Here is a 24,207-nt window from a genome sequence, read left to right on the forward strand (position 1 = left end):
AGAGCCTCACATACTTTCTTGCCCAGGCTGGCTTGAACCATGATCCTCAGATCTCAGCCTCCTGAGTAGCTAGGATTACAAGCATAAACCACCAGTGCCCGATGCAAGTATCTTTTTTATTTTCGTGTTCTTTATAAAAAAAAAAATTCTTGATATCTCACTATAGCCTAATGGTCATTCATTTGTCTTTGTGCATATCTTGTTCACCATATTTAATACTTCGTAGCTATGTGTTATGAGGTTGGAGAAATTATCAATTGTAATTACCTGCATTATATTCTGTAAGATATTTTAAATTAAGACTTGAAGCAGACTCATTTAACAGAATATCATTACAAATTTCTTGTTGTTGCCTATCAAAATAGATCCTTCCTAAAAATGTAAAGAAAATGATCTGTGAATGTCATCTTTTACATTGCAAAGAGTTAATTTGTTGACAAGCCTGTCCCTATAAATCATGATGTTATCTTTAGAGAGAAACCTGCTAGAGTTCCTTTATAGATGAATCTGCCATGACTGGTCACAGACAACTGAAAGGAAGTTGCTTAAAAATATGCAGGATGGGGTCACCATGGAAACCCGCCCTTGTGAGGTCCTGCTAAGGAGCTTCTTGTACAGTCACCATGGAGACCCTGGCAGAAAACTGAATATAGCGATCTTGCCTGATTGTTTACCATGGCAACTCAGATAGGGCCACACTGGAGACAACCCTGGGGCCATTTCTATGGAGATCTGCTGGGGCTGCCATGAGAGACTCCTCCATCAAAGTAACCTTTCGGTGGGATGCTATGTGCAAAGCCAGTATAGCATTTCTTAGGGAACTAACTGGTCAGTGAAATGAGGCTTTCCCAAGAAAGGCAATGAGCTAGGAGAGTTATAATTATTGGGTAGAAAGATAGAAGTGATGCAGCATTCCAGAGGTCATGGTGAATATACCATTGGGTATATTCATGGTGGGCTCTGTTGTATGCAAACATAAGGCTCCTTGCATTGCCTATAACTCTGTAAATGGCATAAGTCACAAAATTTCAGTATCGTTTCTTTCGCTCATGACACAGACGTGTCCACCAAAAATAATATAATCTTATAAAATCAAATAATACTTGATAGTGATTTCTTTGCTTTATTACCTGGGTAGTTATAACGTGGCTGCTTCTTAGGGTTTGTGGTTTGTAGCTCTTATCTCTGGCAAGAAATTAATGGCTTCCGAATGACCTGTTCCCCGGAAAAAAAATCCAACTGCTGCCCAATTCAAAGGCAAGCCAACCGGTTGAATTGAAAAATTTTTTTTTAGGCTATGGAATTAGATGGAAACAAGTCCTAGCTTATCTGCCTATTAACAATGTGACCCAGAATAAGTTTGTAACTTCTTTTAGCCTCTTACCATATTTAATTTGAGAAAATTATTAGTGTCTTTCTAATAGACTTGCATAAGGATTAAACAACATAATGCAGGTCAATTGCTTGAATTATACTTAAAATACTCAGTTGTTAGCTGCTACTATTTTGATGACTATATAGACATAATATTTGAGTAAGGTCTTGTAACTATGAAATTGTTCATTGAAGAGTGGGGAAAATATGAAGAATAGATATTATTAAAATAGGTCCAGCCAAGGGCTGGTGGCTCACTCTTGTAATCCTAGCTACTAGGGAGGCTGAGATCTGAGGATTGTGGTTCAAATACAGCCAGGGCAGGAAAATCCGTAAGACTCTTACCTCCAATTAACCACCAGAAAACAAGTGATGTTGTGGCTCAAGTGATAGAGTGCTCACCTTGAATTGAAGAGCTCAGGGACAGTGCCCAGCCCAGAGTTCAAACCCCATGATGGGAAAAAAAAAAGTGGTTCAAAGTCAGGTGCTAGTGACTCACACCAGTAATCCTAGCTACTCAGTAGGTTGAGATCTGAGGATTGCAGTTCATAAGCCAGCCTTGGCAGGAAAGACTGTGAGTTACTTTATGTCCATTAACAACCAAAAGCTGGAAGTGGAATGGTGGCTTAAGTGGTAAAGTGCCAGCCTTGAGTGAAAAAGCTAAGGGATAGCATCCAGGCCCAGAGTTCAAGCCCCATTACTCACACACACACACACACACACACACACTCCCATACACACACAAAAGTAGTTCAAGTTGACAGAGCATGGGAAAGGAGGAGAATATAGGGAACAGTGTGGGATGATGAGGGCTGTAGGTCTTACTTGCCAGGTTAGAGAATGAAGATTTCGTCCTTGGTATGGATCCAGTGAGCCTCTGTACTGAAGAAGTGAGGGGAGAATTTCAGGGGGAATCAGAGAGAGAGGTAGACGAAAGATGAGTCGTCACTTAGCAAAAGAGACAGTGCTACTACAGTCTCTTTACTAGCTTGTAAAGTTGGCAGATAATTGTAAGAACTTGACGGTTTTGAGGTTTGGTAGTAAGGAGTTGTTTTGTTTTGGGAATGGGAACAGATCAAGAATTTGAACTCAGGGCCTTGGTGCTGTTCCTTAGCTTTTTTGTTTAAGGCTAGTGCTCTACCACCTAACTCACAGCTCCATTTACAGCCTATTAGTGCTTAGTTAGAGATAATAAGAGTCTCATGAATTTTCCTGCCCTGGACTGGCTTTGAACCTTGATGCTCAGATCTCAGCCTCTTGTAACTAGGATTACAGGCATGAGCCACCAGCACCTGTCTGTTAGTAAGCTTTTAGCTGGAGCTTGCATTTGACAGATGTTTATTTATCTCATCACTTTAGCTATAAAATAAATAAGATTTATCTGTGGTGCTAAGTAATGCTGCCTACCCATTTTCTTTTCCTTTTTGTTTTTGAATGGGAGATTTATAGTTTTCCATTCAAAGCAACTTTCAACTATAAATGAATATGAATACATTTGACATTTAACAATATGTGCATAGACTGAGATTTGGATCTAGATATAATGCCATGGCTGTTTAGCAGTATATTTATATGAACAAAAAATACATTTCCATAAGATGGTCAAAATGTGGATTTGCATGCAGCCACATTCAGTAGATGCGAACAGATACTAACTTTATCCAGGCTGGTCTTTCCTCTACATGCCATGCTAATTTTGAGCCTGTGTTTTCTTTCATGCTGAAATGGATGCTTATTAATTTTTGAGTGATCTTGGTAGTATACTCAAGGCTGCACAGAGAAAGAGTACCTTTCCTCTAATTACAGGAAGCTTTATAGCAATGTTAATGTGGACATAATGAGCCTTGATTACGGTGTGGAACAGATGTTCCCTCTTCTTTTTAGATATTTGCTGGGTCGCCTCTTCCTGACCTTTTTACAAGCTATATACTTTCTTCTATAGACCTCATCACTTATTGTGATCTAGTTTGCTCTTTCTTGTCCACTTCCATCTATATGTCTCACACACATATGCAGCTCCGCCCAGGAAAAGATGCACATGCTCAAATAACAGCTAAGAATGTGAAAGGAAACAAGAGCCTTTTTTTTTTCTTGTATATGTCCTCTGTCAATTTATAGTGAGCTTCATCCAACTTTTCCTCTGGCCTTGTGCTCAGGATTGTGAAGAGTGATGATTAAAACCAATCAATAAGGGTGTTGGACTGACCATAGCCAGGTGATACCTCCTGGTAAAGATATTTGAAAAACACTTGGGCTCTTCAGTAGTAAGAAGGAAATGGATGAAGGATTCTAGGTAAAACAACAAGAAAACAAATGAATCTGTGCTATCACTCCTGGCCTCTTGACCCGTCAGCATACTGGCTGAAGTACTCTTTGTGTAATAGGATTTGGGATGCTACCAAGGCCTCCAGCAGAATTCTCCTGGAAGAAGCACAGGAAGTCTCAAATCCCACCTCTTCTCATTCTTGTCTGGCTAGCCTGGCATTCATGGCTTCATAGTCTTGACTAGTAAGGGGAGGAAAAGAAATCTATGCAGTCTTCTTTGTATAATCTGTAAATGGCTATTAAAAAATGATAGATGCCTAATTAAATTGCCCCCAAAAAAGCAAGTAAAGAAACAAGACATTTTTTTTTTTTTGCCAGTCCTGGGGCTTGAACTCAGAGCCTGAGTATTATCTCTGAACTTCTTTTTGCTCAAGGCTAGCACTCTAACACTTGAGCCACAGCGCCACTACCTGTTTTTTCTGTTTTTCTGTTTATGTGGTACTGAGGAATCAAACCCAGGGCTTCATGCATGCTAGGCAAGCACTCTCCCACTAAACCACATTCCAGCCCAGGACTCTGTCTCGTCTATCTGGTGGGATCTAGGATTTCACCACACAGGCTCTTCCCACTCATTATTTAATTTTGTGCCCTATTATGACCAAGTAGAGCAGTTCCTGAACAGAATTTAAAGATAAGTTCTTAATTCCAATGACAAAATTTTGTGTGAGTTCATCCAAGGCGTTGTGAGGTCTCTACGTCTTACCTTTGTAGTTTGGGACAAGTTGTGTGCATTCTTTGACACTGCTCTCAGCTATAGAACATGATAGCATGTAAAGTCAGCACATTAAAACTCAAAGCCTAATGCCTAACCAAGGTTAGATTTCAAATATTTGTATTAGTGATATTAGAGGGACTTTCTTTGGAGTATATATTGTTCATTTCAGCAAAAGTTGGAAAGTAGTAGTTAGGTTTCCATTTTTTGATCTTCACATTGTTTAGGAAAAGAAAGGGTGCCAGGGTCGGGGCTCATACTAGTACCTCAAGCTACTCAGGAACTGAGATCTGAGGATTATGGTTCGAAGCTATTCTGAGGAGAGAAGTCCATGAGACTCTTACTTCCAATTAACCACCCAGAAGTCAGAAATATGGGTGTGGCTCAAGTAAGTAGAACACCAACCTTAAATGAAGGGCTGAAGGACACTTTCCAGTCCTGAGTTTAAGCCTTAGTACCTGTGTGTACACACATACATGCACACACACGTGCATCTACACACACACACACACACTAGAAAGAAGAGAAAGGAGAGATGGCAGGAGGGAATAAAGAAACAGGGAAAGGAAAAGAAGAGGAAGAGGACCACTTTACATATTTTATTGAGTTGAATAGTGATCTTCTCAGGTAAGTTCAATACACCTAATATACAGATAATAAAAACGTTGTAAGATTATTTAAACCAAGTTGTCCTTGGTAATGAATCATCAATGTAGCTATGGAATGAAGGACATTCTAGAAAAGAACCACCCCAACCAACTCAACAAGATCAATTAGTTTTCCTTTTCTTTGTCCAATAAAGGCCTCCCTGTGTAGCCCAAGCTGGTCTTGAACTTTCAGTCCTCCTGCTCCACAAACCCAGTTGTGCTGAGCACCAATAGCCCTAGGTATGAGGCCCTGTGGGCAGGGTTGTCTTTCCCTGTCAGCTGCAGTGGTAGAGCTTCCTCTCCTGAGTGTGTTTCTAGCTTCCTCACATACTGGGCTAACACCCAGTCCCACATTGTCTTCCATCCACTGTCCATTGTGCTGAACCAACCAGATGGTTGGGAGCCTGGTTCAAATCTACATCCATTTACCATGTGTGTTTATGGACTTACCTTGACCTATGCTTATTTTCTCTGTACACCATTTTCTTTTCTACTTCCTGTCCTTACTCTAACATGGAAGGACTCAACAATAAATAATAAACAAATAAATATGAAACAGAGATGAAGCATTTTCAAATCATCTCAAAGACCAACACATTTTCCCCAAGCATATTTGTAGCAAAAAAAAATGTACTTTTTCTTTTGAGGGGTATTTGCACAAACCAGTATGTCCATTTGAACACAAGCCTAGGTGACAGTTGGCTCCCTATCACTGTTACCCAGAAAAACCAATCGAGATATTGATATTTACTAATGAAATGTGCTCAGGGAAGTAGCTGACTATTAAGGTTTACTAATCTGAAAAACAAACTTATAAATGTACAGCCTTGAATGAATGAGAGCAGAAAGAATCCAGCTGACAAAGAAAGACTGGAGAAAAAACAGAAAGGTAGTAACATTAATGTAGGTACTTTTCTAAGGCAAGATTATACATTCTGGTTTTTTTTTCTAGAAACATGATTTTTTTTCTTCATTGCTACAGAGAAAGTTAACAGATGGATAAAGTAAAAGGAGTAGCTTAAAATTCCAGTCATGTTTTTCTCAGGATTTTTTTTTTAAAAAGTCTACTTCTGGTGTCCTTTGGATTTGTAGTTTGTTTTGTGGCGTTCTCCTGTGGTGAAGATGATAAGTTTAAGCAGTTGTCAGTGCACAAACTCAAAATAGATTCAATTTCTTTTTAATTTAAACATTTTGTTCATAAGAAATGTGTCCTGAGGGCCTGTCTTACATATTCCTTTTACTCTTGGCCCTGCTTGGACACTTGATAAATTTTTGATTATGCTTAAAGCAGTAACACACTGAGAGCTAGAAGTCTGGGTAGAGCTCTGATTCACTTTACTCAACTTGTGATCTTAATCGGTCATTACTTCTTCTTTATCCATGAACATACAGAAATAATGCTTATTCTTAAGAAAGCTGTTGATAATGCTTAGTTTGAAAAAAGCTGTTGACAATGAATTTATACATTTAACCTCCAATTTGTGTTACTTGAAATCTTCGCTAAGCTATCGTATGAATTTGTGAAAGATTAGAGAATATTAAGTAGTGTCGTAACATGTATTATTTAAAGTATAAATAGATTAAATAGTATCTAAAAAAGAAAAATATCGGCTGGGCACTGGTGGCTCATGCCTGTAATTCTAGCTACTCAGGAAGTTGAGATCTGAGAATTGTGGTTTAAAGCCAGGCCAGACAGGAAAAGTCTGTGAGACTCTGAACTCCAATTAACCCCTAGAAAACCAGAAGTGATATTGTAGGTCAAAGTGGTAGAGCACTATCCTTGAGTGAAGAAGCTCAGCACCTAGGTCCTGAGTTCAAGCCCCAAGACTGACAAAAGAAAAAATAATTCCATAAAGCCAGGCTAGGATTTGTGCATGTGGGAGGCTAGGCCAGGAAGACTGAGTTCAAGGACAGCATGGGTTACATAGGGAGACCTCTATCTGGAACTAAGAAAACTAAAGCCAATATTTCTCTCTTTTGATTGGCTGGTTGGTTGTTTTCTTTTTTTCCTAGTACAGTGTAAATCACTCCATTAAGTGTGCTTTTTAATTTATTCTATATTTCTAGGCATTGGCGTAAGTGAAGACTTTTTTTCCCCTACTGAATCTTTTGTTTACGGAATCTTCTTGGTCATTTGCAATCTGTTTGGGAGGCAGGTTCCCATCACCCCACCTCTGTCTGCTGGCCCGATCATAGACCCCAGCTGTAATCCAGGGCATAGCACATGTCTTCTCCCTCCATAAGTGGGCATGCTCATGGGCTTTTTTTTTTTTTTTGAATACTCCACACTGGATCACACCTATGTGAGAGCCTCCATTTTCCCTGCTCCCATTCTGTTTCCCCATGCCAGCCTCACCCAGCCCCATGCAATGCCCTCCTCACTCTTGATTGGCAGGTTCTCCTGCTGCAGGATACAGCAGCAGCTCCTGTCTCCCCCGGTTCAAGGCCATGACAACCTTTTGTCCCTTCCTTCCTCTACCAGCACAGACATTATTTGTGTTCCCCACTGAGCAGCATCAGCTTCAGGACCGAATAGTTCAGAAGGGAAAGAAAAATGGAGGAGCTGAGTTTAGTGTCCAAATGGTTACCCTATTTCCCCGCATGAAAATCAGAAAGTCGTGTCCAGACTCCAAGGCAATGGGAAAAAGCCATAATGGCCTGTACCACTGGAGAGTAGTGGAGAGTTTAAGAAGAAAGATAAAGCGCTCTGCTTAGTGACACAGCTAGTTTTAACTATACCCTAGCCTTTCTCCCTGAAGATTTATAAGTACTTTACCCCTGATGAAGGAGTTTGAGGTCCACAGGTCCACATGGATAAAATTATTTGAAAGCAAGTGACAACTCTAGGCTGCTAAATTGAAACCAAAAGTTATGCTAACAGTTGTGAGTCTCCCTAATTCTTAATAAATTAGAAATTAGAATGTATCCAGTTGCGCTGATGTCATAAAGTTGCATTCCTGTTTTCTTTTTTTTTGGGGGGGTGTCCGGTCGTGGGTCCTGAACTCTGGGCCTGGGCGCTGTCCCTCAGCTCTTCAGCTCAAGGCTAGCACTCTACCACTTGAGCCACAGCGCCACTTTCGGCTTTTTTCTTATGTGGTGCTGAGGAATCGAACCCAGGGCCTTGAGCATGCAAAGGCAAGTGCTCTACCACTGAGCCACCTTCCCAGCCCCATTCCTATTTTCTTTAAAGTAGGTATTATTTTTTTAATTAATCAAGTTGAAATAGGCAGAAAAAGGGCTGTGAGCCAGGTAGTACTAGGCACAAAGATGCTTCAAAATGATCCCCCAAGAGAATTATTATCAGAGCTGTATTTTTACCAGATCAGCCGCTTATGGATGACAATGAGCTAATATTTTATAAGCAATTACTGTGTGCCAGGCAGAGGCCGAATCTATGTGTATCACCTCATTTACATCTCACAAAATATAATGATGTGTGAACATTGTTATTTTTATTTTATAAATGTGATAATTGAGGCCCAGAGAAATAGTTAATGTGTCAACTTTGTACTCGTAGGAATTCTCCAAGAAGGACTCTAAGAAATTGTGCAATTAACTGTATTCCAAAACTTTTAAAGCATTTCCCAGCAACAGTTATGGATAGGTTGTTGATCCTTTATTCATGGGAAAAACCACTGGTCCACCATAGAAGTTTACATCTGAGTCCAGTAGAGCTGATTATTATCATACTTGAGATAGCTAACATCAACCATTTAATTTTGGCATGTATGTAAATTCCACTTGACATTCTCTTGTAGAATATTATTTGTGACTTGAAATGTTCTGCCACACTGCAGATTGATTTTTTTTTTCTTAGCTGTACTAGAGTTTGAAGTTAGGGCTTTGTACTTGTTATGCCTCTGGCCCTTTTTGTTCTAACTATTTTTGAGATAATGTCTTGGTTTTGTGTCTGAGCTGACCTGGATTATGATCACCTATTTATGCTTCTTCTTTTTTATTTATTTTTTATTTTTTGGGTCTGGTAGAGGGGCCTGAACTCTGGGCCTGAGCGCTGTCCCTCAGCAATTCAGCTCAAGGCTAGCACTCTACCACTTGAGCCACAGCACCACTTCCGACTTTTTTCTTTTTCTTATGTGGTGCTGAGGAATCGAACCCAGGGCCTCAAGCATGCAAGGCAAGCACTCTACCACTGAGCCACCTTCCCAGCCCCCTATTTATGCTTCTTTTGCCATGACCAGCTGTTGGTTGAGATGGAAATCTCACAAAATTTTTACCTGGCTGGCCTCCAACCTCAGTCTTCCTGATCTCCATGTCTGCAGTAGGATTACTGGTGTGAGCCACTGGTGCAGGACATGCATTGTAAGTTTTAATGGTATAGTTGTCTCTTAGTGTCTGTTGATGATGTTTTGTTTTTAAGGAATCAAATCATCACTTTTAAAAAGGTTGTTAATAATAGAACTCCCAGACTCACCTGGAAAGAATGAAACTCTTGATTTCCTGTATATTTGCTGTGATTAACCTTGCAGAAGATTCAGAGGAGAACTCTTCATTTCCTAGAAGGCTTCCATTTTGACAATTGGCTTTTTTTGTGTGTGTGCTGGCAGTGTAACAAGAAATCATAATTATTGTCTGAGGCATGTTAATGATGTTGGAGGTGCTTGTTTTGAAGGTGATGTGTCAACTGCGTTTGTGGGTGTTTTATGACTCAATTTGTCATTTTTAGAAAATGCATTGTGTGTTATTGAGCAAGTTTCATTTGGATAACAAAATTGGCAATGGTTTTTGAGGAGAGAGAGATTTCAACTTTTTGAGAAAAGTGTGTATTATAATAAAAAGGTACTACTTAATAATCACATGCATGCATGAGCAGCATTGTATAATCAACCATTTAATTTGTTCAGACACATCTTACCTCTCTCATGGATCAGAAAATAATACATTTTTATTGTTAAGAGTCCTCCTCTCTCTCCCCTGCAATTTAATTAATGCTTGTAATAAAAAAAAAGGTAACTGTCAGATTGGAATTGAGTTTTTCAATTTTCTATTGTCTTTTGATAGAGTAGCAATCTAAATCTTTTTTATTTAGGTATGTTCTTTTCAAGAACTTTTCAAAATGATAATTCCCCAGTTTTCTAATTGTGAAGAGAAAATTTTAAGATTTGAATAAATAGATTGAATGGTTTCAGGGTTTTTTTTTTCCGTAGAAGGATATAGTAGAGAAGCAATCTCAAAAGGAAAATAATGATATTCCAAAGTAAGAATAACTAATATCCTTACATTGTATTTTACTCAAAAATTGGAGATATATGCCTTTGAGGATAGAAACATTAGCAATTTAAGATTAGGTGTTGTTTATCAGTGTAAAGAAAGTAGCCTGAAAACTAGTAAGAAAACAAGCCAAGGGGATGGGAAGGGGAAACAAAGGAGGAGGCTACAATGCTTGATAAGAAATGTACTCATTATCTTGCCCGTGTAATTGTAAACTCTCTGTACAGTATTTTCACAATAAAAAATTTAAAAAAAAAGAAAACAAGCCAAGGATTCCTTACTGACATTTTACCTTCCTAATATCCATTTAATCTACAAATATTTATTGAATCCTCAAAAAATGTTAAGCTTTGGAGTTACTGATGAAAAGACGGACATATGACCATTCATAGCAGAGCTTATATTCCAACAGCAAAGTTAAAAACAAAAAGAACAAAGTATTCTGGTTCTAAGGAGGTCAAGAAAATGATAGTGGATTGTTCCTTTCTATTGACAACAGAAAAGACCTGTGCTGTTCTAGGAATGATTACCTGAAGTCTGTTATTTAAACTGAGGCAAAAGAGTGGTGAGTATTGGTGGCTCATGTTTATAATCCTACCAGTTCAAGAGGCGGAGATCTGATGATCATGGTTCAATGCCAGCCCAGGGCAAACTCAAGAGACTCTTATTTTCAGTTAACCAGCAAAAAGATAGAAGTGAAGCTGTGGCTCAAGTGGTAGAGCACTAGCCTTGAGCAATAAAATGCACAGGGACAGCACCTAGGCCCTGAATTCAAGCCCCGGGACAAGAAAGGAAGGAAGAAAGAAAGGAAGAGAAAGAGAGAAAGACAGACAAGGAATGAATGAATGTAGGAGTTTCTTTAAGTATTTCACTTATTTAAATCTTTAATATCGCTCAATAATGTTTAAAACATTTCTTTTCCTAAATGATCTTCTATGTCATTAAAATTTCAGTACCTGTTTTTTTTTTCTTTTTTTCTTTTTGGTCAGTTGTGGGACTTGAACTCGGGGCCTAGGTACTGTCCCTGAGCCCAAGGTTAGCACTCTACTACTTGAGCCACAGCACCACTTCTGGTTTTTGAGTGGCTAATTGGAAATAAGAGTCTCATGGGGACTTTTCTGCCTAAGCTGTCTTCAAACCACAAGCCTCAGATCTCAGCCTTCTGAGTAGGTAGGATTACAGGCGTGAGCCACCAGCTCCTGGAACTCATTTTTTTTTTTTTGGTTTGCATTAATCATAAATTTTATACTTCAGAGTGTTTATTGCCCAACTTCTTTGCTCAGTTTAGGAATGTAACTGTCTTGCTTTTAATCTTATATTCAACAATCTTTTAAATTAGTTTTTTATTTTCTTAGAGATTCTGAAATTTTCTCTGCATAGAAAATTCTATCATATGTGCATATTGGTAATTTTGTCTTATTTATTCAATAATTATACCTTATGTTTACTTTTTTCATCTGTTACTACACTGGCAAAAACCATGATAATGTTATTAGCCATGGAAAATGCTTCTATCATTCCTTATTATAAGTAAATACTCTCAAGATTTTTTCCACTAATAGTGATGTTTACTATAGATTTTTTCCTTCCTATAACTTAGTATTTGACAAGTAGTTGCTGTATATCATAGGTTTATATTTTTAACTGCTTTTATCCATCTACTCAGAGATTTTTCTCTTTCTGATTCTCTTATTGTACAGATTTATCATGAGGAAATTCTCCTTTTAGCCCTTGTTAGATCCCTAGTATAAAATCAACCTGGCCATGGGCAGATATGAATTGGCCACTTATGTTTTAAGGACATTTTATTTTATAATACTGATTTATATTTGCTTGTACCAGAAATGGTAGTTTTCAGCTCAAGGTAAGGGTTAGCCTCGCGTGTTTACATACAAAAAATTAATTTTTGTGCGATTGCCATTTTATGTTAATGAAGAAACGACTTTTCCTTTATATTAAGAGTAGCTCTGTTAAGATTTTAGGGGAACCAACGGGCTAGGGTGCTGGGGGCCTAGCCTGTCTCAAGTGGTGAACCATCTCCCTAGCCATGGCAAAGCCCTCCCTGAGTTCAAATCCCAGACTGTCAAAAATATAAAGTCAAAAACTTACTGGAAAAATACTAGGGAACCTGTCTTGATAATGGAAAGATTCTATGTTTTTTTCAAATTTGTACATCCTTACTATTGTTCTTGTAAATAAAGACATGTGCCTGGCTTGGTGATTCCTTCCTAGAGAGATGACTGAATTTCTCCCTAAGATTGCTTCTTAGCAGTGATATATGCGAACAAGTTTAACTACATTATTTTCTTTTAGAGAAATAGTAGGGAAGCCCTTTCTCTACTTGGATAAAATTGCTGGCAATCAGAACAGTTAAGTCCTCCACAATGATCATACCAAAAACTATAAATTATTCATTAAATACATAGTTGATCAGTCAGGCGGTTTACTTTCTAGATCATAAGGAAGTTGGAAACCTACTCCAGAAAATCTTAGAGACCCATCTGAGGCCAGTGCAAACTCAAAAGTTTCCTTAAGATCTCCAGTTTAAACTTTCATGTTACCGCTACCATTTCCTAATATGCTTACATTAGTATTTCTCTCTGATCTCCGTGAGAGAGCTACGAGATTACACCATTTTTATCCTTGACTTTAGTAGTTCTCCAGGTTCCCTGTGGGTGTTTTCTAGGTATAGGAATCCCAATTTAAGAAACACATTAAAGCCTGCCATGTTACACTCATTCTGGAACTACATTAGTATTTGGGAGAATTTTTTGGTGTTAAATAAAGATTTGCCTCTGTAACAGAAGTGTTTCACAATGAGAAGTGGAAACATTTGACAAGAGGGTCTTGTGCCTCACATGGCACTTAGTATATAATGAGTACTGCTTAGATGTTGGATACAAACTGATTCCTATTTAAAGGGGGAAAAAATCTAAAAGCTTACAGTCATCTGGCAGAATAATGGGATCTTTCTGCTTTTACTTTTCTTACCTTGCCAGAGAAGATTTTTGACTTACCAGGAAATGTTTTCAGGGAAATGTTTTTGGGGAAAATGTTCATTTGTATTTTTTCCCCTGAGGGCTTGTGACATTTTATGCTTCAGTAATTATTAATTATTGCCAGACACTAATGGCACCTGTAATTCTAGCTATTTAAGAGGCTGAGATCTGAGGATCATATTTCAAAGCCAGCCCAGACAGGAAGGTCCTTAAGACTTTTATGTCTAATTAACCATTAAAAAGCCAGAAATGGAGCTGTGTCTCAAATAGTAGAGTACTAGCCTTGAGCAAACTAGCTCTACGATAGCTCCTAGGCCTTGAGTTCAAGCCCCAGGACTGGAAAAAAAATTACTGATAAAAAATATAATGGCCAATGGTTTATGAAAATAGTCTCATAAGGTCACGGGAACAGAAGATAGAGTTTGATTTCTACAAATAATGATCTCTTTAAATTCATGATGTCTTTCCCATCAGGAAAATACTCCTTAATAATTTTTAAATAATCATTTGAGAGTTTGATCCTACTATTTTTTTATAAGAGCAAAGGAAAAATCATGGTTTTTTTTTGGGGGGGGGCGATTAATTTGGACCCATCTGTTCAAGAAACAACATATCATTTGATTTTTTTAAAATCTCTTACAACATCTAACAAGTCTCTACCCACAACAGATGGGAATAAATAGTAGGTAAATGAAGAATGAAGTCCGTTACTTTTTTGTTCGTACTTTCCAGCTTGTTTTCTTGAAAACATGAACTGCTCCTGAGTTTGTATAGTAAAGCCACTTTGGAGTGTAATTGGCCTCCCCTAACTGGATTTGATGACCTGTTTGTAACTGAATGAGTTTAGGGTTTGTATGGCCCAGCAGACACGACAGGACAGGACCATAAGAGCCTATAAGCCTCTGTATTCTACCCAACCCTCCCTCCAATTGACTTCAAGAACATGGACCTTTGTCCTGTACTCACACATAGCCTGGTATCACAGTCTCTTGCTTCTGACATTTTAGCCTCAGTATCTCGAATCTGATTTTATTTCTTCCTCCTTTTCCTTACACTCCTCATTTACTCCCCCTCTGTTTTTGATCCTCCCATCCTCAGGAAAAGCTTCTTTTAGAAGGTGACAGCCAGCCACCTACCTGTCTATCATCATTCTTCCCATTCCCCAACCCCTATTGGAGGAACCTTTTGTTCTTCAGAAACCCCAAAGCAAGCATGAGTCAGTGAATTTACACCAGCAGAGTACTTGACATGAGATTTCTTTCCTGTTCTCTTTAACCAGTTGCTCTTATTTTTCCCTGTTCGCATGAGTACTCAAGGATGAAGCCTACTTCTTCACCCTCCATTGTAGTTTCTAAAAAAGGCCATATGGATGATGAGCAAATATCTAGGAGCAAGCCAGACCCTTGTATTCTTTCTTTTCTTTTTGTGCTGTCACTGGATCTTGTTCTTGCTTGGCTCTTTTGCTGAACACCGGTATTGGGCTGCTTAAGCCACACCTCCACTTCCAGCTTTTATGCGGTTTAATTGGAGAGAAGAGGCTCTCCATGTGTCTGCCTAGGCTGTCTTTGAACTGCAGTCCTCAGATCTCAGCCTCCTGAATAGTTAGGATTACAGGCATGAGGCTCACATTTTTCTAGCTTTGGGTCTGTCTTGATAAACTCTTGCTCCAACTCACAGACTAGGTAGCATACTGTGATTTGATCACCCGTGCTTCTCTGAACTCTGTCCACAGCCCTTCCTGTTGTCTTTCCCTCGGTCACAGCCACAGTGTCTCCTTACCACAGAGAAGCCACCCAGAGATGCGTTCACCCCCAGGATCACACCCTGTGCCCGCCACTCCCCGCAGTGTCCCCCCCAGGGCCAGGATCACACCCTGTGCCCGCCACTCCCCGCAGTGTCCCCCCCAGTGTCCCCACCACTAATGTGGACCCTCATTCAAAGGATTGGTTCTCCTTTAGCTTTCCCTGCTCATCTTCTCTAGCATTTCTCACCTTTCTTTCTGCTTAGCTCCCAGTTGTCCCTGATAGATCATGTTTTATTTATTTTGGTGTAATCTGCGTCTCCCCTAGAGAGCACAAACTCTGGAAAAGCTTGGATTTTTTTTTGTCTCATCTTCATTGCTAAGTTGCTGGTACAGATGAAGCCCTGGATAAATGTGTGTGAGGATATGAATCTATGCACATATAAAATGTATTGATATGTTAGACATAATGACTAGATTTCCTACTCAAAAGTTTTGGCAGCGAACTGTACAGATCTAATACTAAGCCATTTAGTACTGAGGCATAAAATTGAAACCAGGCTTTGCGACATGAGTCTGTCATTGCTACCAGCTAAGTGAAATTATTCTGTGAACCTCCTGAGCCTATAGGTTGGACAAAATCATCTTTTCTTTATTTTTGAGCTGGTGCTGGGGTTTGAATTCTGGACCAGGGCACTGTCCTTAGCTTTTTCATTCCAGGCTAGTGCTCTGTTACTTGAGCTACAGCTTCCATTCTGGCTTTTTGCTGGTTAATTGGAAATAAGAGTCTCATGGACTTCCCTGCCTGTGCTGGCTTTGAACTGTGATCTTCAGATCTCTTCCCCTCGAGTAGCCAGGATCACTACTGGCACCTGGCCACCTAGTTTTGATGGATGTTACATGTCAGTTCATTGGGCTTTGGTGAAATACAAAACTGGGGCCCAAGATTGGGAAACTGAAGTGAATGAAACCATATCCTTGGATAGGAATAAACATCAGCAAACTGATGGTGATATTGGCACTGTTGGTAAAGAAGTTTTTGAAATAATTTGTTTTGTTAAAGTGAATTGAAAGCTCAAGCCCGAGAGACTGAGACAAGATCCCAGTGCTCAGGTGGCAAACCCCAGAATTCTGCTTTACAACCCTGCTCTGCCCAGAACCAGTGCACATTTTCCTGTAGTACTCATTAAACAGGCAACTGCAGATGACTGTGATACGAGCACCAATCAGAGGAATTCTTCTTAAGCTTATCACACTATTATGGTCTATATAAATTCAATGAGTTCACCTGATGGCAAGGCAATGCAGAATAATTTATCTCTCTTGTGATCCACTTCAGCTCACAGAAGAGATTGGAAGACTTGAAGATAAAGTGGAATGTGCAAACAATGCCTTGAAAGCCGACTGGGAAAGATGGAAGCAAAACATGCAGAACGATATCAAGTCTGCCTTCACAGACATGGCCGAGGAGAACATCCACTACTACGAACAGGTAACAGTGGGTTTCGCTGTGGCTCACTCCCTGTGCTGAGTAGAAAGAGCCCCATAAGGAACTGAGTCACATCCAAAGCCTCTGTAATGCTCAGTGCCCGTCGAGTGGCCAGGTGCCATTTTGTTTTGTTTGATTTCTCCTCAGTTTCTTGGTTTGGGAAGGATTTAAAACACTTGATAGTGCTTCCCTCTTTTCCTCTCTTTTCTGTTATAAAGTTTGTAAAGGAAGAAAAGGAATGGAGGTTGCGGTAAGCAGAAACATTAGTCCAGGGTCTGTACCTGTAACTTAGTCCGCTGTCATCTTCAGCTTTCAGAACTAGTCAGAGAGGAATGTCACTATGCTAGTGACTCATACCTGAGATCCTAGCTACTTAGGAGGCTGAGACCTGAGGATCATTGTTGGAAGCCAGCCCAGCTACAGAAGTGGATGAAAATCTTATCTCCAATGAGCCACCGAAACTCCAGAAATAGAGCTGTGGCTCAAGTGGTAAAGCACCAGCTTTGAATAAAAAAAAAAACAAAGGGACAACACCCAGACCTGGAGTTCAAGTCCCAGTACTGACAAAAACAACAACAACAACAAACACAATAATAACAACACAAGAGAGGTGCCTCTTATTCAGTTAGGGAAAGAGTAATGACAATTTTGGGAGAAGAAGGCTCAGAAAAGAGCCTAAGCATCATTTTTTCATTTTGAGTCACCATTTTGTTTTTAATTTTACAACTAACTCTTTCAAAAACATTTTCTCAAATGAGGAATATTCTACTGTCACTTTTCTCCATCCAGCCTGTACTTTTTAAAAATATACATCTTTATCTCTGGATAAATTAACAATGTAGGATATATTTAAGGAATTTCCGTTTTGAAGGTCACAGTACTTTTCCTTTTTATTTATTGTTATTGTAGAGTTGTTATACAGAGGGTTACAATTACATGAATGAGATAATGAAAAATGAGTACAATTCTTTTTGAACCACTTCTCTCTTTCCCTTGCTGTGTCCCAGTTTTTCCTTCCTGTCCCTACCCACAAGATGTACAGTTCATTTTTCACATAGTTTCTAGTGAGTATCACTGCTGTATTTGCTCACCTTTCTTCCACCTTTTCTGTGCTCTCCCTTTTCCTCCCAAATATAAACTAATAAGGCAAAAGGAAAATAAAAATGCTACACACACACACACACACACACACACACACACACACACACACACTGGGACATGATAAATTATATAGGACTCTAGATATTCACACACCAAGATCAAAGGAGGATAAGCATAGCAGTGGTTGACAAAGGCTCAATAACTATGTGCATGTGATCATATAAAATAATGTTTTATGAGATGAACTCTAAGAAAAGGAAACAAGAGAAATGTGTAAAAGATACTTTAAAAAAATCTTGTCTATTTTCAAAGATTAAGTGATACTGATATTTGAGCTAGCTCAAATTATAAGCTCATGCCTATAATCCTAGCTACTCAGGATGCTGATATCTGGACATCATAATTCAAGGCTAACCCTTGCCAAAAAGTTTGCTAGACTCCATCTCCAAAATAGCCAGCACAAACAAGGCTGGAAGAATAGTTCAAGTGGTAGAGCACCTGCCAAGTAAGCAAAGCTGAGCATATGTAAGGCCCTGAGTTCAAACCCTGGTATTGGGGTCAGGGAGATAGAAAGTTAATTGGGCACCTATATAAGGGTCCTATATCAGGGTGGGGTGTGGTGGGGAGAGAAGGGAGTATACAAGAAAAACAGTTTCTTTGTGATGTAGTTACAATTAATGAAGATATAGTCAGTTGAGACAAGATAATAGCCAGGTGCCAGTGACTCACACCTATAAACTCAGCTACTCAGAAGGCTGAGATATGGATGACTAAAGCTGAGAAAAGTTCAAATGTCCAGGAGACTCCCACCTCCAAATAATGAACAAAATCCAAGACTGGAGGTGTGACTCAACTGGTAGAGCTGCAGCTGAGAAAGCAGGTTAATGAGTATGACACCCTGAGTTAAAAAATCCAATGGAGAGCATAACAAAATGGCATGTTCCATTACAGAAAGACATTCAGGGCATCTAATGAAAAATGAATGAGCACTTTGACTCAGAGACTATGGTTGTATCAAAACCCAAGTGACCACAAGTTGTCAGACGTGAGAAATCAGGCTGGGTAGGTTTGGCACACCTGAAATTCTGGCTGCTTTAGAGATTGAGACAGCGGGATTGCAATTGGAGGCCAGTATGACAGACAGAGTTAGCCACAGATGCTATCTGATAAACAAACTAAAAGCAAAAAGACTGAGGGTATGGCTCAGATGATAAAGTACCTGCCTGGCAAGCTCTAAACACTGAGTTCAATCCCCCCTATCTCCCCATCCCAGACACACACAAAAATTTAAATAAATAAATAAATAAACTAGAGTTCTAGGCATAGCGAACACATGAATGAGAGCATAGAATGAAAAACCATGTTCTAAAGACTGTCTGTCTTTTGGAGAAAGGAGGAATGGAGTTGAAGTCATGGATTAACTGGAGACCACTTCATTCACTCTATGGGAAAAGGTACCCTTGAAAAACGTTCTCTTTTTTTAAATTTTATTTTATTGTAAAGCTGCTGTACAGAGGGGTTATGGACAGTTACATGAGTAAGGTAATGAGGACATTACTTGTCGATCATTGTTACCCCTTTCCTTGTCCTACTGTCCCTTCCCTCCACCTCCCCCACACTCCTCCCCACCCCACCTTCACCTGAAGTTGTAAAGTTTGTTTTCAATATACTGTCCTGTGGGTATCCTTGTTGCAATGAGTCATCCTGTGTCCTTGTTTCAGCATTTTGTTATTCCCCTTCCTCTGCCCAGGTTAGACAAATGTATATACAAGATGCAGGGTACCAACACCAAGTACAGTGACAACAGGGGATATACCATAGGAGGAAGAATATACCAAGGAAACAAAACAGATCTCTTAATACATTTAAAACAATAACAACAAAGACAAACTCTTGTGTCCATATCTTGGGGTTCATTTCACTTAGCATCATCTTCTATGGACATATGTATATAGCTTTTGAGCTTTCCAGCTCATCTGATAAGATTATCCTGTATGTATACTAATTATTGCAATAAGGGAAAACATGGGACATAAATTTCTTTGGGACTGGCTTACTTCACTTAATATGATTTTTTCCAGGTGTTTCCATTTCCTAACAAATGGAGCAGTGTCATTCTTTCTGATAGAAGCATAGAATTCATACACACACACACACACACACACACACACACACACACACACACACACATACCACATTTTCTTGATCCCCTCATCTACTGAGGGACATCTGGATTGGTTCCATATCTTAGCTATGGTGAATAATGCTGTGATAAACATAGTTGTGCTGGTACCATTGGTATGGCCTTGTTTGTTTTCATTTGAGTAAATGCCCAAAAGTGGGAATGCTGGGTCATAGGGGAGGACTATAGGAAAAGCCACTAGTTCTCCTGAACTTCCTATGCAACACCAGCACCCTGAAATAAATGCCAATAGCAGAAAATACTCATGAACCTCAGTTTTTGAATGATTTCAAAATACAACTCTTAAAAAAAGCACATTTCGACTTTATTATCACCAAATGATTTAAATTTATCTGTGTACATTGCTGAATTTTAAGGATCATCACCTGAGATAAATTGTACAAGAATGCCTTGAAAATTTAGAGTATGTAGTATTCATGGCTATGATTATAAAACATAAGTGTATTAAGGCATAGAAAATGACAAAAAATTTATTTTTTCTTTACATGATAAGTTTTGCCAAATTTTTCTAGACTCAGATGTTTTACTTTCCTAAGAGAAAATGATCATAATAATTGCATCAAAGTCCAACTAAGATATTTAGGTTTTGTGACTAACCTCTTGCATAAATGTGTACTCTTGTCATTTTATAGGTAGAATTCAGTTCACACAAATTACTGTTTTCTTATTATTAACACTTATCTTACCATGTTGTGGATTTTCTTTTCCACAATTCTTAACTCTGTCCTTAAAATGAATTTTATTTCCCAATATTATCAAAATTATATGTATGTATAATTTTGATAGACCTTGGAAATCTAAACCTGGAAGAATGATTTTGTGTGTGTGTGTGTGTGTGTGTGTGTGTGTGTGTTTTAAAGAATACAGTAACTTCAAAGACTTCTACAACTCAAGTTATTCGTGGGACTTTTTTTTCCTGAATGAAAAAATGTTATCAGATGTTGCACATCAGTCTACTAAGGCAAAATCAGGAGGTCAAGGCCCTAAATAAAGCAGTAATTCTTAACTAGCAAAAAGACTGTCTAATAAGCAATCTGCTGTTATCTGTTCACTTCAGAATATTTCAGATATTCAGTGAAATTATTGCTTGAATTTACTCACATCCTAACAAAAATACTTCCATTTTCTTCAGTATTTACATAGATAAATCCCCAAAAGGGTCTCCCATGAAGGATTTATTTGCCTGAAGTGAAATGGCCACCATTTACATATCTCAAAATTTAAATATCAAAATGAAAGGAAGTCATTATTCATCTCAAGTTTGTGTCTATATGTTCTTCCAGTTGTTAGCATATTGAAATGTTGTACTTAGTTACATGAATTTGTTGGGAGGCCTTTGACTCCTAGTATAAAATATTCACTGTGAATTGGTAAATCATTATTTTTATTCTGTTCTATATGACTAATAATTAAGGAGAGGTTTCTGAAGTCTGAGAAAAACAAGAATGACAACACAATAAAGCCAAAAATCCAACTGACTGTGGTGAATAATTTCAAAAATAGCTATATGTTGTTCAGCAATAGACATCTATTCTATGGAAGGTGTGTGTAGATGTTTCCTTTGCTCTGCAAACATCCAAGGGTGTACTTCCACAAACTAAAGTGACCCCTGTATCACCAGACTATGTTCTTTGTGTCCTATCATTGTAAGCATTGTTACTACAGCACATGACTGACTGTACAAGGGCATGCAAATAGCAAGAGAAAAGAACTTCCTCACACTGTCTTAATACACATGGCATGCTGGATGAAGAGCCATGGGCATTTTCATTGTTTATCTGTAGGCATCCAAGAGAATCTGCCTTTGTTGCTGTTGGTGCTGTTTATCCCAGTAATATAGGAAAGTCACAAGAAATGGTCTTTGTCAGATACTGTAAATGATAAGAACATCTTCTTAGGCAAGCTTTCCTGCAATATCATTGAGTTTGTTTAGCTAACCTATGTCCTTTCTAGCAGCAAAGCACAGTTAGTAAAGTCTTTCTCTACAGTAGCTCTGGGTTTGGCAAGAACTCTAAAAGAGTTCTTTTAAGAGTTCTAAAGAATTCTAAAAGTTACCTTTTAGAAAATGGGCACAGAGAGAGACAGACAAACAGACAGACCAACAATCTACCTAGTCCAGTCATGTCAGACAGCCCTGATCTCCTTTACATTCTTGTGTGAGGACCTTTGTAATTACCTTACTGTCTTTGTTTTCTTTGTCTTTAATACATCAAGGGTGGCTTAGTAGTATGAAATTTTTAACAGGAAATTCATGAGATGGAGAAGTTATGATGAAGGAGAGTTTGTAAAGGGAGTTTTGTGGTAGCACGTATGTTCCACGCAACATGTTCTTAATATCTTAATGACTGCCATTAATACCTACATGACTGCCATTTCTACATGAGCCATCCTAAACTTTATTAAGAATGGTTTTACAACTGCTGTCTAAGGAAGATTTGGGATCTAGATTTCCATGGGAAGTTCTGTTCCTTTGGAGCTGAAAAGTCAGAAAAATTACTTTGTTAAAAGAGGCAATGAGAATAGCCTCTTAGTTCTAACTAGCAAAGAGCAACCTTTGTCTTCCTATGCCATTTACCTAGGGGTAAAATACCTTTTTTAAAAAAAAAAATCTGGTAAGAGAAAACAAAGAAGGAAAACCCTAGCCCGTCTCCGTGAAATTTCTTAGAATTTAGTGAAGTGGCTTAAAAGATTACAGAAGAGCTAGTTCTGCTTTCGAGTCACAGGCTGTAAAAGTGTATGATTGAAGAGGAGAGAACAGTTCTGAAAGGCGGAATGCAGCAGATCCAGAGTCAGCTGTGACTGCAGCTGTGGACGTGAGCCGTGGCAGGGGACCATGAGGGCTGGAAAGGTGGAGGAAAGGAACACAGCTGGAACTGGAAGTGTTTCAGGAGGAAGTGAAATGGGGAGAAAAGTGGAGAACTGCCCATAGAACTAGATCCAAGCCACAGTGAGGATGGGGATTCTCTTTGGAACAAAATATGGTAAACTATGATAGGATTGAGAGGGTAAAAAAAAAAAAAAAAACCCTGCGTGGGAACTGATGAACAGCAGCTGCATTTCTGCAGAAGGGAAGAGACGGTGGATGGGGCTCAGCCAATATTAAGGAGAGAAAAGGTCATTTAAGTGCAGTCTATTAAAAGAGATGAAACAAAAACTACTCCTTCCACAAAAAGAAAGCTGGTCATATTCCCTTTCCAGTGCATGGTACAAAAACCCTTTACCTAACCAACTGGAAAGCTGACAGCCCAGGACACCTAGACGGGACACTGGCAGATCTCACCCAGGTCACGTTGGTGGTTTCTTTCTTGCCAGAAAGATGAGTGTACTGCAACTGGAACTTTCCAAAGTAGTTCACTTCCCACACCATCACCCCACACAGAGTCCCCTGATCACACTGAGTCTCCTGATACTGTTTCGCTGGACTTGATAGATTTGTCCAGTGGAGTTTTGAGCCTAATCAATGACAGGTAGTAGATGAATTTTGTTTGATAATCTTGGGACCTGGCAGAATAACTGCCTAATAATACTGCACGAGGCCCTGACTTCAAACTCTAATAGTACCAAAACTGGCATATGTGAACAAATACATAAAATCGTAGGACAGAGACATAAGAATTATCAAACAGTACATTAAAAAAAATACTCTTACCTCTTAGGCTGAATGAATTTAACCTCCCCTAAAGATAAACACCTGAGTGAACTTAACCTTCCTTAAAGACAAACACACACAACCCTTTTTTTAAATAATCAAAATCAAGACAACTAGAATAGGAATAAGCCAGAGTTGTCTAGGACAGGAAGTCTTTTTATTTTGTATCTTTGGAAATGGTACTTGTTTGGCTGATACTCTACCGTTTGAACTGTACCTCCAGCCCCATTTTTTGCTGTTTACTTTCCATATGGAATTCCATGGACTTTTCTTTCCTTGCTGGCTATGAACTATGATCCTTCAGATATCTGCTTCCTGAATAGTTTAGAATTTCAAGAATGAGCCTGCTACCCAGTCTGTTTTTATATTGGTTAAATGTTCCAATCTAACTCATCCCTTTGCCCTACTATTTATTGTCTTATTCACTTATTCGTTAACTAGAAGCCTGACTGTCTAGATTACAAATTTCAGGTTCTGACATTGTTTTCTATAGACCACATAATTCATTTTGGTATGTTCTTTATCAAAAGCGAGGATACATCAACTTTTTATGACCTTACTGCTATGTACAACAATCCACTTAGCATCTAGGAGTTCTCTTGTGTTTCTAATAGGGTGATACACATTATTGATTATTGAAAATTAATATTATGCCCTTTTTTACAGTCTGTATCATGCTAACCATTTTTTAATGTGTAGTCAGTTTTGCAGCTAGAATAAAAGTGTACAAATAAATGA

General features: G+C 38.8%; 1 protein-coding gene across 1 annotated transcript in view; it reads left to right on the forward strand.

Moving 5' to 3' along the window:
- The window catches only part of Snx7 (sorting nexin 7), a 74,986-nt gene that overhangs the window by 43,210 nt on the left and 7,569 nt on the right, over positions 1 to 24,207 (forward strand). Inside the window, exon 8 of the mRNA XM_013036038.1 lies at positions 16,367 to 16,519. Coding sequence (XP_012891492.1) covers positions 16,367 to 16,519 — 153 coding nt within the window. The remainder of the gene's footprint in view (positions 1 to 16,366; positions 16,520 to 24,207) is intronic.

The sequence above is a fragment of the Dipodomys ordii genome, unplaced genomic scaffold (assembly GCF_000151885.1).
Source record: "Dipodomys ordii isolate 6190 unplaced genomic scaffold, Dord_2.0 Scaffold242, whole genome shotgun sequence".
Lineage (NCBI taxonomy): Eukaryota > Metazoa > Chordata > Mammalia > Rodentia > Heteromyidae > Dipodomys > Dipodomys ordii.